The sequence below is a fragment of the Spermophilus citellus genome, assembly GCF_964194105.1.
Source record: "Spermophilus citellus genome assembly, chromosome: 2".
Classification (NCBI taxonomy): Eukaryota; Metazoa; Chordata; class Mammalia; order Rodentia; family Sciuridae; genus Spermophilus; species Spermophilus citellus.
Genome location: NC_138183.1, coordinates 32,320,892 through 32,335,888, shown reverse-complemented (window position 1 = coordinate 32,335,888; position 14,997 = coordinate 32,320,892). Strand labels below are relative to the sequence as shown.

Below are 14,997 nucleotides of genomic sequence, written 5' to 3'. Positions count from 1 at the left end.
GCCCTGTTATTTGTACCTTTCATGCTTCTTTTTTGGAATGAAAGAGGACAGACTGGCAATAATAGATATGAAAATGCTTTGAAAAACTTTTAAAGTCCTATTCAAATTTAAGATATAATTGTCACTGAAGGGAAATAAGGTGCAGGTTGCAATAGAACCTCTTTCTAACATGTAGGCATCTTTTTTTTCTTTTCTTCTGTTAGTATATCTCTTTCCCTTCCCATTCTCATTTTTTGCTGTCTCATTATTTTAGGCCAAAGAATTTGATTGACTTGGAACCTCAGGGTAAGTCAGGGATAGAGAGGGACTAGGAAGTGGAACCTCAAATTAAGTGTTGTGATTCTAGTGTCTGAAAAAGTAAAAGAAAGGAAATGAAGTGTGCTGCTTTCAAGCCTTTCTTTTTGTATCTATTCTGTAATTAAATTGCAGGGTTTCTGAATGTTTTTCATAAGATGGTTTCTGATTCAGGATTTGAGATGAGACAAAGAAGGAACTAGTATTTTCTTTTCACTTATAGTCTAATTCTAAATGTACTTAACCATTTTGGATTTTGAGGGGGAGGTAAAGATTTGGAAATTAGGAATAGAAGCATAGGAGTATTAGTATTTCCAGTAACCTCATGACCTCAGATAAATTTGCCTGATCTTAGGTAATTTCCTTCACATCAATTGAAAATTCCACTTGAAAAGAGAAGGCACATTTCCTGTCTTTCTTACGATATTGTAATAAGAATCTTTAAATTGGTAAGAATTGTGTATGACCTCTCTTCAGAAAGTAAACTATCATGTTTATTTTCTTTTTGGTACCAGGATTGAACTCAGGGGCACCCAACCACTGAGCCACATTCCCAGCATTATTTTGTATTTTATTTAGAGACAGGGTCTCACTGAGTTTGCTTAGTGCCTTGCTTTTGCTGAATCTGGCTTTGAAGTTGTGATCCTCCTGCCTCAGTCTCCAGAGCTGCTGGAATTACAGGTCATGTTTGTTTTCATTAAAGGACTTAGAGAGTTTAAGGAAAGGGGAAGAAGGATAGGTGGGTGTACTGTCCAACAGGTTCTTCATGGTCAAAATAGACTTCACATTCAGTTTTGCAGAGTGTTAAGAGGGTATTTTTGCAATAGACACCTTCTTCCAAGCTTATGGTAGCTGTGTCTGGCTTCAGATCCTTGTTTGCCTGCCTGTTGGCCAGAGATGCTGGTTCTTTGTCCTGGGCTCCTCAACGTGGAAGCTGGCTTTTTCTAGAACCAGGCAAGATATCAATGGTAAATCAAACCATTCTCTCCCTATAGGTAATATTTTACCTTCAACATTTTATCTCTAGGTTTTTTATCCGTTTGAGTATGAAGTGCTTAGGTTTGTTTTCCTTTTAATTTATCTTGCTTGGAGTTGGCTGAGTTTCTGAAATGTTTAAATTTATGTTATTCATTAACTTTGGGAAGTATTTGGTCATTACTCTTAAAATACTTTTTTTCTGTCCATTCTGTCTTCTAATCTGGGATTTTATTGATTTACGTTAGACTTTTTGGTTCTGTCTCAAGGCCCCAGAGGCACTCTGTTTATCTTATTTCCCAGTTTTTTGCTTTCTGTTTTTCACGCTGGATAATTTTTATGAATCTGTCTTCAGGTTCCATAACGCTTGATTTTGTTATCTCTACTCTTGCTGTATGGTGAATTTTTAATTCCAGACTTTTAAATTCTAGAATGTATAGTTTTTCTTTATCTGCTGGGATTTCCGATCTTTTCATTCATTACAGACATTTTACTTGAGTCTAGATGTTACAGGCTGCTTTAAATTTTTTTTCCTGCTAAAATCAATATCAAGGACATCTTATGTATTATCTCTCTAGATTTTTTCCTTCTTTTTCATTTAACAATGGATAGTGTTTTGCTGTGTCTTCGTGTTAGACTACTTTAAAATTTATTCTACACATTACAAATGATATAATTTAGATGTCTCAATTCTGTTTTGTTTTTTTTTTTGAGAATTTTTTAATATATTTACTTATTTATTTTTTGCCTTACTGGGGATTGAACCTAGGGCCTTATATATGCTGCGTGAGCTGTACTCTACCAGTGAGTTACATCCCAGTCTTAGTATTGTTATTTTTGAAGTAGTTGACTTGGTTGACCTCCAACTGCAGATTCCGTCCTTCCTGTGGTAGGTAGCAATACAAACTATCATTTCTTTTAGCATTAGTGGAACTACATAGCAGTTTGTCTGTTTATGGTTCAGTGTTGGCCAAGCTCTGAGTTGGTAAACTCTGAGTTTATGCAGAGAATCTGAGACTTCCTGGGATCTCCCTTTTATTTTCTAGTAGCTTTGGCTACCCCAAACTCTATTCTCTGGTTTGTGAAACCAAAAAAATTTCAGGTATTTTTGTTGCAGTTTTAGCTATTTTACATTGCTAAAGACTGGGGCTATTCCTCTTACTTGTCTTTTTTTTTTTTTTTTTTTGTAATATTTTATTTTTTAGTTGGGCACAACACCTTTATTTTATTTATTTATTATTACGTGGTGCTGAGGATCAAACCCAGGGCCTCTCATGTGCTAGGTGAGTGCTCTACCGCTGAGCCACAACCCCAGCCCCCCTCTTACTTGTCTTAAGTATTTACTTGGGTTAAATTTGGTATGGATCTAATGGACCAGTGGGATGTTCATGAGAGGATTAACATTCTCACCAATTAGCAATATATGAGTTCCTGTCTCCCCCTCAGCTGCTGCTGCTTCTTTTTTAAAAAAATTAATTTATTTTACAATAGCATGCATTTGGACATATTGTACACAAATGGAGCACAACTTCTCATTCTTCTAGCTGTCCATGGTGCAAAGTCACTCCAGTAGTGTAATCATGCATGTGAATAGGGTAATAACGTCTGTCTCTTTCTTCTGTCCTTCCCACCTCCATAGCCCCCTCCCCTCTCCTCACTCCCCTCCACAGAAACCAAAGTTCCTTCATTCTCCCCTCAGCTTCTTGATTTTTGTCAATCCTTTTAAATTTTGTAAATCTGAAAGCCCCTCCTGAGCCTCCTGCCAATTTTTTATTTGCATTTGTCTATGAGAGAAGTTGAAAACGTGCCACTTATTTATTGACCATTTTTTCTGTGAATTAATGTTTCATATTCTTTGCTTATTTTTTATTTTTATTTTTTGGGACCGGGGATTGAACTCAGGGGCACCCAACCACTGAGCCACATTCCCAGCATTATTTTGTATTTTATTTAGAGACAGGATCTCACTGAGTTACTGAGCGCCTCGCCATTGCTGAGGCTGGCTTTGAACTCTTGATCCTCTTGCCTCAGCCTCCCGAGCTGCTGGGATTACAGGTATGCATCACTGTACCCGGCTTTCTTTGCTTATTTTTTGTAATATTTTCTTTTTCCCTTGTGTAATTGTAAAAACATAATGTATATATGTGTGAATGTACGTGTACATGCTATACAAAATACAGTATTTAAATACTTCTATATTGCTTACTGTGCTTGAGCATTTTATATCCATTAATTCAGAAACCCTCATGAGAACCAACCAACTGTTTTGATGTGTTTTTAAAAAGAGTTATATTACCCATAGTAAACAACGTGAACAATATAAGAAGATAGATAATGGAAAAAAAAGTCTCCATTCTAGAGTATCAGTTTCTCTTCTTAGAGGTAACATTGGCTGCTATCTTTTTGTGTTTATACAAACATGTGATTTTAGTTCCCCTTTTAAGTATGTAAGTTACTGAATAGTATTTACCTTAGAGACTGTTCCAGTACAGTTTATTTAGGTTGTTAAAAAAAAAAAGATTCCATATTTTAAAGAAGTTATCCTAGTTTTATTTTCTGCTTTTTTCTTTTTAAAAATGATTTACTTTTAGCTGACAAATAATAATTGTTTTATTTTTATCTTGTTTACTTTTTTGACATAAAGAAGTATAAATTTTTCTGTGAAAATTATATTTATCTATGTGTTTTTGTCTTTATGGTTCTGATTTTCTTCATTCTTTGAAAGTCTTTCTCTGAAACTTCTTTTTTTTTTTTTTTTCTTTTCTTTTTTGTACTGGGGATTGAACCCAAGGTGCTCTACCACCAAGCTCCATCCCTAACCCTTTTTATATTTTTTGAGACAAGGTCTTGCTAAGTTGCAGAGGCTGGCTCAAACTTTAGGTCCTCCTGCCTTAGCCTTCTGAGTACTGGGATTATAGGCTTGCACCATTGTGCCTGGCTGAAAGTTTTAAGATTAATAAAGAAATAGCCTTTTTTTTAAAAAAACAAATTTGAATAGAGAAAATCCTCCCAGAAACTGTTCGAATCATTTTTTTTTAAAAAGAGAGAGAGAGAGAGAGAGAGGGAGGGAGGGAGGGAGGGAATTTTTTAATATTTATTTTTTAGTTTTCGGTGGACATAACATCTTTATTTGTATGTGGTGCTGAGGATTGAACCCAGTGCCGCGTCATGCCAGGCGAGCGCGCTACCGCTTAAGCCACATCCCCAGCCCATGTTTGAATCATTTGCATTCTTGTGGCAGAGCAGGAAAGGGAAATATAAGTTAGGAGCTGGGATCAGTGGGTGTTTATTGAATATTTACTTTATTCTGGGTCCTAGACTAGATGTAAAGATGTTTAAAGGCAGGTTCTTGGTTGTAGGAGCACACTGCCTCAGGGCTTACATATCCATAGTTTGATCTTGCTGAGAAAGCCTTCTTTTGGCCACAGTGCCTTCCCATAGTTTATAAATCTGTTCAAGCTAGACTTTAGGTATTGCCAGCTTCAAAACAATGACTTAGTGTGCACATTAAACATTTCTCTTTGCTGAGTACTTTCAACTCATGACTTAGCATGCTTTTGGTGCTGATAAAAACTTTCTGGGACAGGATTGAAATACATTTTAACAGGTAATGACAAAATTGTATGTAAAAGTCTAAAATTGTTTTCAGTCTGCTAATAACAGCTGTTATCTTACCACATACCTAAACAAAGCCATGTTTAGTCACTTTTATACAAAGAAAAATGATCAATACTGCATCTTTTCCTGAAAACTTATCACCTATGACTTTCTTCTTTGTTCTTCTATACACAGTTCTCTGGACTATGTGTCTTTCTTCCTGAATTTATCAGTGTCTGTTCTTGCTGAGAGCCATGTCCTCTTTTTAGACCTTTGTATTAGCTGGAGTTTATGTGCATGCGCACACACACGAGAAATGTGAGAGACAGTGAGAAAAAGAGACTACAAGGATCTGTTTTATTTGATCATGGAGGTTGAAGTTATACAATTTGTCATCTGCACATTGCAGACCCAGAAAATCCAATGATATAAATCCCTGTCTGAGACTGAAGGCCTGACTGAGAACCAGAAGACCAATGTTCTTAGCTTAAGCAGCCAGGCAGAGAGAATTCTCCCTTTCTCTGCCACTTTGTTCTCTTTGGGTCCTCAACAGATTGGATAATACTTACCCATAATGCAGTCTGCTTTATTTGGTGCACTGATTCAAATGGTAATAATATCTGAAAGTACCTTCACAGTTGCATCAGAAATAATTTTGAATCTGGGCACCCTGAGTCCCAGTCAAGTTGACGTATGAAAGTACCTGTCACCATCTATGATTTTATTTATTCATTTTTTTGTGGTCCTTGTGGAGAATCAAACCAGGGGCCTCACACATGCTAGGCAAGCACTCTACCACTGAACTATATCTGCAACCCATTTTTTTTTTTTTTTTGGTGATGCTATGGATCAAACCCAGGGCATGGTGTATGTGAGGCAAGCACTCTATCAACTGAGCTATATCCCTAGCCCCACCAACCCACTTTTAAATTTTAATTTGAGACAGGGTCTCTTAAAGTTGTCAATGCTGGCCTTGAACTTACAGTACTCCGAATAACTAAGATTACAGGCATGAGCCACTGTGCCCAGATAATCTAGTTATTATGTTTTGATTACTTGCAGCATAATTCCATCCCATAGTAGGTACACAATAAATGCTTGAATGACTTGATTCTGTAGACTTGGGTACTGCTGCATCTTTCTAAACTACTTTACATAGCTGGAAGTATCATCATGCTCTTCTGGCTAAAGAGAAGTGATGGAGGAGGGTTCTTTCCCCCAACAAGGAGGAACCTAGAGATAGGTTCCAACACCTGTGCAGAAATCAGAAGTTCCCAGATATCTTCTCATTTGTTTACAAGTATACTGAGAGATCACCAAGAATGACTCCTAGAAACTAGAATGACCCAGGAATAGCAGGTCTGCTTCTGCCATCTCGGGCTCACCCTAAGGATATGCTTGTGAAGTTATATTTCAGGGACATTAAGTCCCTTGCTCATTATCTCCAAGAGCTCTGTGGTGAGATCTCGCTGGCTAACTTGAGTATGTAATGGTTAAAGTATATGAGTTATGAGGAATTGTGGCTCTTTCACTTATTAGCTGTGACCCTGGGCAAATACTTAAAGACTCTGAAATAATAATAATAAATAACTTTTAATAAAAGTTGATGTAGGATTCTGCTGATATTGAATGTGTACAAAATCAACTTGGTTTTAAAATATTTTATTAGTTAGAAATTGTTTTTACCAGTGCTTGACCTGTGATATAGTTAATGTTTATTGGGAATTTACTGTGGCCAGATATAAATCCTACTGGTAGATTTCTCTTATTTAATCCTCAAAACCACCTTATTTAGGTAGGGACTATTATAATTACCCTTGTACAGATGGGAAGTGGTTCTGGTACTAGCTCATAGTCACATGGATGGTGGGCAGGATTTGGACACAGGTACTTTTGACTACAGAGCCCTAGCTCTATGTGTTAAGCTATGTGTTTCACATGGTTATTGGGATACTTAAGTTAGATAGTACGTTTAAAGTTGTAGTTCAGTGCTTGTTCTAGATAAGTACTATTTAATAATTGTGAAGATTGTCAGCCCTATCAGATTTAATGCTCTTTTTTAGTAATCAAAATTTTGTTTTGGGGCTGAGGTTTTGGTTCAGTGGTAGAGTGCTTGCCTTGCACATGTGAGACGCTGGATTCCATCTTCAGCACCACAAAAAAAAAAAAAAAAAAAAGAATAAAAATAAAGGTATTGTGTCCAACTCCAATTAAAAAATTTGTTTAATTTCTTTATTACCCTTAAATATAATGTAACCTTCATAAACATGATTAAAGAATTGAATATGATACCTAATTCCAATATAAGAGAAAAATGAAAATAATTTGTAATAATATAAATATTTTACAGTGTAAATGCTTGCAGATGATTATACCAGATGACAGCACAGCAGTCAGATACTTCTATCTGCTTTGATAAATGTTTGGATTAAAAGAATCTGAAGCAGTTTCCTACCAGGTGTACATGAAAGTAAAGATGTAGAAGTATGGTTGGATGCTAGAATAAAAATCATTATTGGGATAAAGTATGACAGACCAGACTTATTTGTATATGATATTACTGTATTTTCTACACGAAATTTCCTGAAGTAAAAATTTAATTTTAATAAAAGTTTTTTTTTTTTTTTAAAGAGAGAGAGAGGAGAGAGAGAGAGAGAGAGAGAGAGAGAGAGAGAGAGAGAGAGAATTTTTTTTAATATTTATTTTTTAGTTCTCGGCGGACACAACATCTTTGTTGGTATGTGGTGCTGAGGATCGAACCCGGGCCGCATGCATGCCAGGCGAGCGCGCTACCGCTTGAGCCACATCCCCAGCCCTAATAAAAGTTGATGTAGGATTCTGCTGATATTGAATGTGTACAAAATCAACTTAATTTTATTAGTTAGAAATTATTTTTACCAGTGCTTGACCTGTGATATTATGCTGTATTTATGTTTCATAAATAAATCTCTGATAAATTAAAAAAATAGTAAATCTTAATTGCAGAAAAATTGAGAAATAAAACATAAAGACATAATGTGAAAAAATTGTTGTTGATATTTTCTTTCAGAATTTATTTTAAACATTCATCTTTTCTAAATTGAAAGATATGTGATTTAGTTTCTTGCTATATTCTATTTTATATTAGTATATTATTTTTAGAATTTTGCACTTAGTTTCACAGATAGATAATACTTTTAAAAATGGCACAGAATTCCCAGAAGTTATATATATGTTTTTCACCTAGCCTGATATTAGCTTTTTCTATCACACAGTATTTTTTAAAAGTTAAATCTTCATAACTGCAGTATTCTTGAACAAATACAATGTTTTAATTAAACATTGCTCTATTCGACACTTAGGTTGGATAGTACAAATTTCTGTTTGAAAAAACTGTAATAAATATTTGTCTACAAGTTTCGTTCAGATAGATTCTTTTTTTTTTTTTTAAACACAATGCCTTTATTTTTATGTGGTGCTGAGGATCGAACCCAGGTCCCGCCCGTGCTAGGCGAGCGCTCTACCGCTGAGCCACAATCCCAGCCCCTAGATAGATTCTTTTTTTTTAAATTTATTTTTTGGTTTTAGGTGGACACAATATCTTTATTTTATTTTTATGTGGTGTTGAGGATCGAACCCAGTGCCCTGCGCATGCCAAGCAAGCGCGCTACTGCTTGAACCACATCCCCAACCCTAGATAGATTCTTAAATGTGTAATTCTGGAACAAAAACTGCATTCCCATTTTAGAACTTTTGAAACATATTGTTAAATGTTGTTCCCCCAAAGTTGAACCAATTTAGATGACTATAATTGGTGTATTGGAATGCTCACATAGTTGAAAAATTTTTAAATAGTATTAAAGACATTAAGTTAAAAATAATGTTTCACTTTTAGTATATACCTCTGATTGCAAGTGAATGTTAGTGCTTTTTTTGTACATTAACTGGCTATTTTGTATTTTTTTCTATAAATTTTACTTCATTTCTCTGGTCTGTTGCTTTATTAATTTGTATTTTCTCTCTTTTTTTAAGTAATTAAAACTTGCATCATATTTTTCCCTCAGATTTTCAAACCCTTCATTTAGACTTTATTTTTGTGTGTGTGTGTGTGTGTGTGTGTGTGTTTAGTTTTTATGCGTTGCTGAGGACTGAACCCAGTGTCTCACACGTGCAAGGCAGGCGCTCTACTACTGAGCTACAACCCCAGCCCGTCCTTTTTCTTTTAATCTTTCTTATTTCTACCCATCCTTCAAGGCCCAGTTCACATTTCACTTTCTCTGAGGAGGTTTTTTTTTTTTGAGTACTCTAGCTTACAACACTAGGCAAACATGTAAATGAATGCAGATGATTATACTAGAAGAAAGCACAGCAGTCAGATACTTCTATTTGCTTATAATAAATGTTTGGATTAAAAGAATCTGAAGTAGTTTCCTACTAGGTATACATGAGAATAAAGATGTATATTCTATTTGTATATCCTATTAATTTGGATTATGATTTAGCTATGCAGCATTTTCTCTCATATTTTTATGACTCTATTGAGTATAAGGTCTCTGGGAACAGAAATCATGTTATAGTTCTTTGTGTCTTCTGTAGCATTTAGTTTGGAACTTCCCTACTATAGAAGTATTAAAGAAATGAATTTTGGTAATACTAAAATGACATTACCTAACCTATCGCTCTTTACAAACATTGTCAAGAATTTCCTCTTATTATCTCAGTGGCTTTTCATGGCAAGTTAATGAAGTAGATAGCATAAGGATTTTCAGTCTCATTTTTACAGATAGTTGGTATTTTCATTATGAATGTGAAAAAGGAATGAAGAAGTAGCATAATTTTTCTTTTTTAAAAAACCCAAGTAAAAGAACAAACTATTCAGTAGTAGACTGTCATAATACTATGGTATTGCATTCATGAATGTGAAATAAACTATTAATATTCATGCCTATTCTGAGTGTTTATTTTTGTTTCATTTGCAGTGCCATACAAATTATATTCCTGTCTGTGGATCAAATGGGGACACTTACCAAAATGAATGCTTTCTCAGAAGGGCTGCTTGTAAGCACCAGAAAGAGATAACAGTAGTAGCAAGAGGACCATGTTATTCTGGTATGTATGACATTCTTCTGAGTAAATGTTAGAACTGGTTCCATTATATTTGCCAAAAGGAAAATTCCTTCCAGAGAGAGATTCCTAAAATTGCGGGGAGCTCTTTTTCACCCCCATTCACATCATTGCTTTTAACCTTAGTGTGTTTATGTCTTAGTGTTTTTATGTCTTGAGGTTTTTTTTTTTTTTTTTTTTTGTGAAGACTTTGCACATCTTTTGCCCTAGGGTTTGAACCTTAGACAGACGACAGACATGAAATGTATGTTGTTGATGGGCTTTTTAAAATTTTCATTTTTGTGGGGGTGAGGAGTAACTGTAAAAAACCATGAGAAACATTTTAGGTTTAGGTTGTATGTCTTTTCAAGCTCTTCCTTTTGTCTTTGCCACCCATTGCTGCTAAGCTGTGTATATTTACTTCCTCTTTCTGGAATTGGTGTAGTTGATTTTGGGAAGTATTAATGTTAGCTTCTCTCTGCTGTTTTTATTGAGGGTAGGGATGCAGGGGAGGTATTGTTATTAAAATTATAATGTGAAATGACTGGGAAGGGTGGAGACTAATGTTATCCCCATTTACTTTCTTTTCCTAGTATGTTAAAGTTCTCCCTTTTACTAAAGGTAAAGATTTTTAGGGCCAACTAAGACCCAGACCCCAATCCTACTCTCACTTTCGACACCAAATTCAAGAGGTTTCCCAGACTACCCTCAGGCTCAGTTATTTGCTAGAACTTACCAAGAGTCATTATACTCATGGTTATGATTTATTGAAGGCAAGAAGGCATATGAAAATCAGTCAAAGGAAGAGATGCACAGGGCAGACTCGGGAGTGTTCCAAACATGGGGCTTGTGGCTGTACTCTCTCCATGGAGTCTTGAACTGTTTTAACTATTGGCCTCACTGTGTGATACTATGTGTGGAATATGTCAACCAGGAAAGCTTGCCAAGCCTCAGTGTTTGGTTTTTATTGAGGCTCCATTAAGCAAGTGTCATTGATTGTTCATGTGTTTTATCTGAGACTAAGTTTGCTAATACCATGTGACCCAAATCCCCTACACTAAATTGTATGGCTGGTCTTTCTAGTGTAGACAGCCACACTCAAGACTACTAGATGTGTCTGGCCCCACACTGAGTCCTGATGTGCCACCTTCCCCTAGAAGAGAGATAGATTGGAAGGCAAAGGTAAAGGCCAGACCTCTCTTTGGACAAGGCCATAGTTTTTCACTAATTAGTTACTTAAAGAAATTATTATGATCTTAGGCTAGGAGACTACCATTTGGTGTAGTTTTTATATACTTCACTTAACTATGTTTTTTTTTTAATAGATTTAGTCTAGAAACTAAGGAGGATTATGGAGTTCTTTCTAATCCCAAATTAGTTGTGCATCATTTATGAGGAGCATGTGCATAAGACACCAAGTGCTTTGAATGGGTAGTGAATGTTAAATATTAGGAGCCACAGTGATAGATTGGATAGAGCACTGAACTAAGTTAAAAGACCTGACTTTAAAGTTACCCCAACTCTTATTTTTCATATAACCTTACCTTTTCTAAGCCCCAATTTCTTAAATTGTTAAATAGATATCATCTCCTGGGATTGTTAAGTAATGATTGAACGAACTAACTATGAGGTGCTATATTGATTTTGTTATTTGCTGAGTGAGCCAGTGTTTTATCATTTGGTTTTTAACAGGTCCTATTTCAGGAGTGTGAATTATCATTCTCCTTTCCTTACTTGAAAAATCTTTTTCTTATGCTCTAAGATTGGACTTAAGCCTTTTCTTTTTTTAAAAAAAATTTATTTTATTATGTATTACAACAGAATGCATTACAATTCATATTACCCATATATAGCACACTTTTTTATATCTCTGGTTGTACACAAGTAGAGTCACATCCTTTGTGTCTTCATAAATGTACTTGCAGTAATGATGACCATCTCATTCCACTGTCTTTCCTACCCCAAGCCCCCTCCATTCCCTTCTTCCCCTTTTCCCCTTTGCCCTATAGAGTTCATTTAATTCTCCCATCCCGCCTGCCCCCCTACAGCATATTATGGATCAGCATCCTTAAATCAGAGAAATCATTTGGCATTTGGTTTTTGGGGATTGGCTAATTTTACTTAGCATTATATTCTCCTGCTCCATCCATTTACCTGCAAATGCCATGATTTTATTCTCTTTTAATGCTGAATAATAATCCATTGTGTGTGTGTGTGTGTGTGTGTGTGTGTGTGTATATATATATATATATATATATATATATATATATATATAAAATCACATTTTCTTTATCCATTCATCTACTGAAGGGCATCTAGGTTGGTTCCACAGTTTAGCTATTGTGAATTATGCTGCTATAAACATTGATATGGCTGTGTCCCTTTAGTATGCTGCTTTTTTAAAAAAAATCTATTTTTTAGGTGTAGATGGACACAGCACAATGCCTTTATTTTTATGTGGTGCTGAGGATCGAACCCAGGTCCCGCCTGTGCTAAGCGAGCGCTCTACTGCTGAGCCATAATCCCAGCCCCTAGTATGCTGTTTTTAAGTCCTTTGGGTATAGATCAAGGAGTGGGATAGTTGGGTTAAATGGTTGTTCCATTCCCAGTTTTCCAAGGATTCTCCATACTGCTTTCCATATTGGCTGTACCAATTTGCTGTCCCACCAGCAGGTGTATGAGTGTGCCTTTTCCCCCACATCCTCGCCAACACTTATTGTTGTTTGTATTCTTAATAGCTGCCATTCTGACTGGAATGAGATGAAATTTTGAGTAGTTTTGATTCGGATTTCTCTAATTGCTAGAGATGTTGAACATTTTTTCGTATATTTGTTGATTGATTATATATCCTCTGAGAAGTGTGTGTTCAGTTCCTTGGCCCATTTATTGATTGGGTTATTTGTTTTTTTGGTGTTAATATTTTTGAGTTCTTTTTTTGCCATACGATTTATTTTTATTTTTATTTATTTATTTATTTTAGTCATACATGACAGCAGAATGTATTTTGACATATAATACATACATGGAAGATTTTTGAGTTCTTTATATATTAGAGATTAATGCTCTATCTGACATGCGTGTGGTAAGAATTTGTTCCCAATTAGTAGGTTCTCTATTCACCTCACTGATTGTTTCTATGCTGAGAAGAAGCTTTTTAGTTTGAATCCATCCCATTTATTGATTCTTGATATTAATTCTTATGCTATAGGAGTCTTATTAAGGAAGTTGACGTGATGGAGATTTGGGCTTACTTTATTCTTCTAACAGATGTAGTGTTTCTGGTTTAATTCCTAGGTCCTTGATCCACTTTGAATTGAGTTTTGTGCAGGTGAGAGATAGGGGCTTAATTTCATTTTGTTGCATATGGATTTCCAGTTTTCCTAGCACCATTTGTTGAAGAGACTGTCTTTCTCCAATGGTATGGTTTTGGCGCCTTTGTCAAATATACGATAACTGTAATTATGCGGGATAGTCTCTGTCGTATTCTGTACCATTGGTCTACAAGTCTGTTTTGGTGCCAATACCATGCTGTTTTTGTTACTGTTGCTCTGTAGTATAGTTTAAGGTCTGGTGTGGTGATGCTACCTGCTTCGCTTTTCTTACTAAGGTTTGCTTTAGCTATTCTGGATCTCTCTTTTTTCCAGATGAATTTCATGACTGCTTTTTCTATTTCTATGGAATGTCATTGGGATTTTGATTGGAATTGCATTAAATCTGTAGAGTGCTTTTGGTAGTATGGTCATTTTGACAATATTAATTCTGTCTATCCAAGAACCAGGTAGAGCTTTCCATCTTCTAAGGTCTTCTTTAATTTCTTTCTTTAGCATTCTGTAGTTTTCATTGTAGAGGTCTTTTACGGCTTTTGTTGATTCCCAAGTATTTTATCTATTTATTTATTTTAAAATAATAAATAAATAAATAAATTTAATAATAAATAAATATTATTTATTATATGTGGTTTTAAGGATCGAACCCAGGGCCTCACACATGCTAGGTGAGTGCTCTACTGCTGAGTCACAGTCACAGCCCCTATTTTTTGATGCTATTATAAATGAGGTAGTTTTCCTCATTTCCCTTTCAGAGCATTTGTCACAGATATACAGAAATGCCTTTGTTTTATGGGTATTGATTTTGTATCCTGCTACTTGCTGAATTCATTTATTAGTTCTAGAAGTTTTCTGGTGGGATTTTTTGGGTCTTCTAGGTAGAGAATCATATTGTCAGGAAATAGTGCCAATTTGAGTTCTTCTTTAATATCTTTAATATTAATCCCTTTAATATCTTTCATTTGTATAATTGCTTTGGCCAGTGTTTCAAGAACTGTGTTAAATAGTAGTGGTGAAAGAGGGTAATCCCTGTCTTGTTCCAGTTTTTAGAGGGAATGTTTTCAATTTTTCTCTATTTTAGAGTGATGTTGGTCTGGGGCTTAGCATAAATAACTTTTATGATGTTGAAATATGTTCCTGTTATCCCTAGTTTTTCTAGTGTTTTGAATATGAAAGGTTATTATATTTTGTCAAGTGCTTTTTATGTATCTGTTAAAGATGATCATATGGTTCTTTAAGTCTATTGATATGAATTATATCTTTTGATTTCCGTATGTTGAACCAACCTTGCATCCCTGGATGAATGAACCCCACTTGATCGTGGTGTACTATGTTTTTGATACGTTTTTGTATATGATTTGCCAGAATCTTATTGAGAATTTTTGCATCAATGTTCATTAAAGATATTGGTCTGAAGTTTTCTTTTTTTGATGTGTCTTTGCCTGATTTTGGAATCAGGGTGGTATTGGCTTCATAGAATGAATTTGGAAGTCTTTTTTCTATTTTCTTTTTTTTTTAAATTTAATTTAATTTTAATTTTTTTTTATTGTTGGTCGTTCAAAACATTACATAGTTCTTAATATATCATATTTCACAGTTTGATTCAAGTGGGTTATGAACTCCCATTTTTACCCCGTATACAGATTGCTGTATCACATCAGTTACACTTCCATTGATTTACATATTGCCATTCTAGTGTCTGATGTATTCTGCTGTCTATCCT

At 35.1% G+C, this 14,997-nt stretch overlaps 1 protein-coding gene across 1 annotated transcript in view; it reads left to right on the top strand.

The window, feature by feature from the left end:
- The window catches only part of LOC308640264 (tomoregulin-1), a 94,342-nt gene that overhangs the window by 23,341 nt on the left and 56,004 nt on the right, over positions 1-14,997 (top strand). Inside the window, exon 3 of the mRNA XM_081278462.1 lies at positions 9,825-9,954. Coding sequence (XP_081134588.1) covers positions 9,825-9,954 — 130 coding nt within the window. The remainder of the gene's footprint in view (positions 1-9,824; positions 9,955-14,997) is intronic.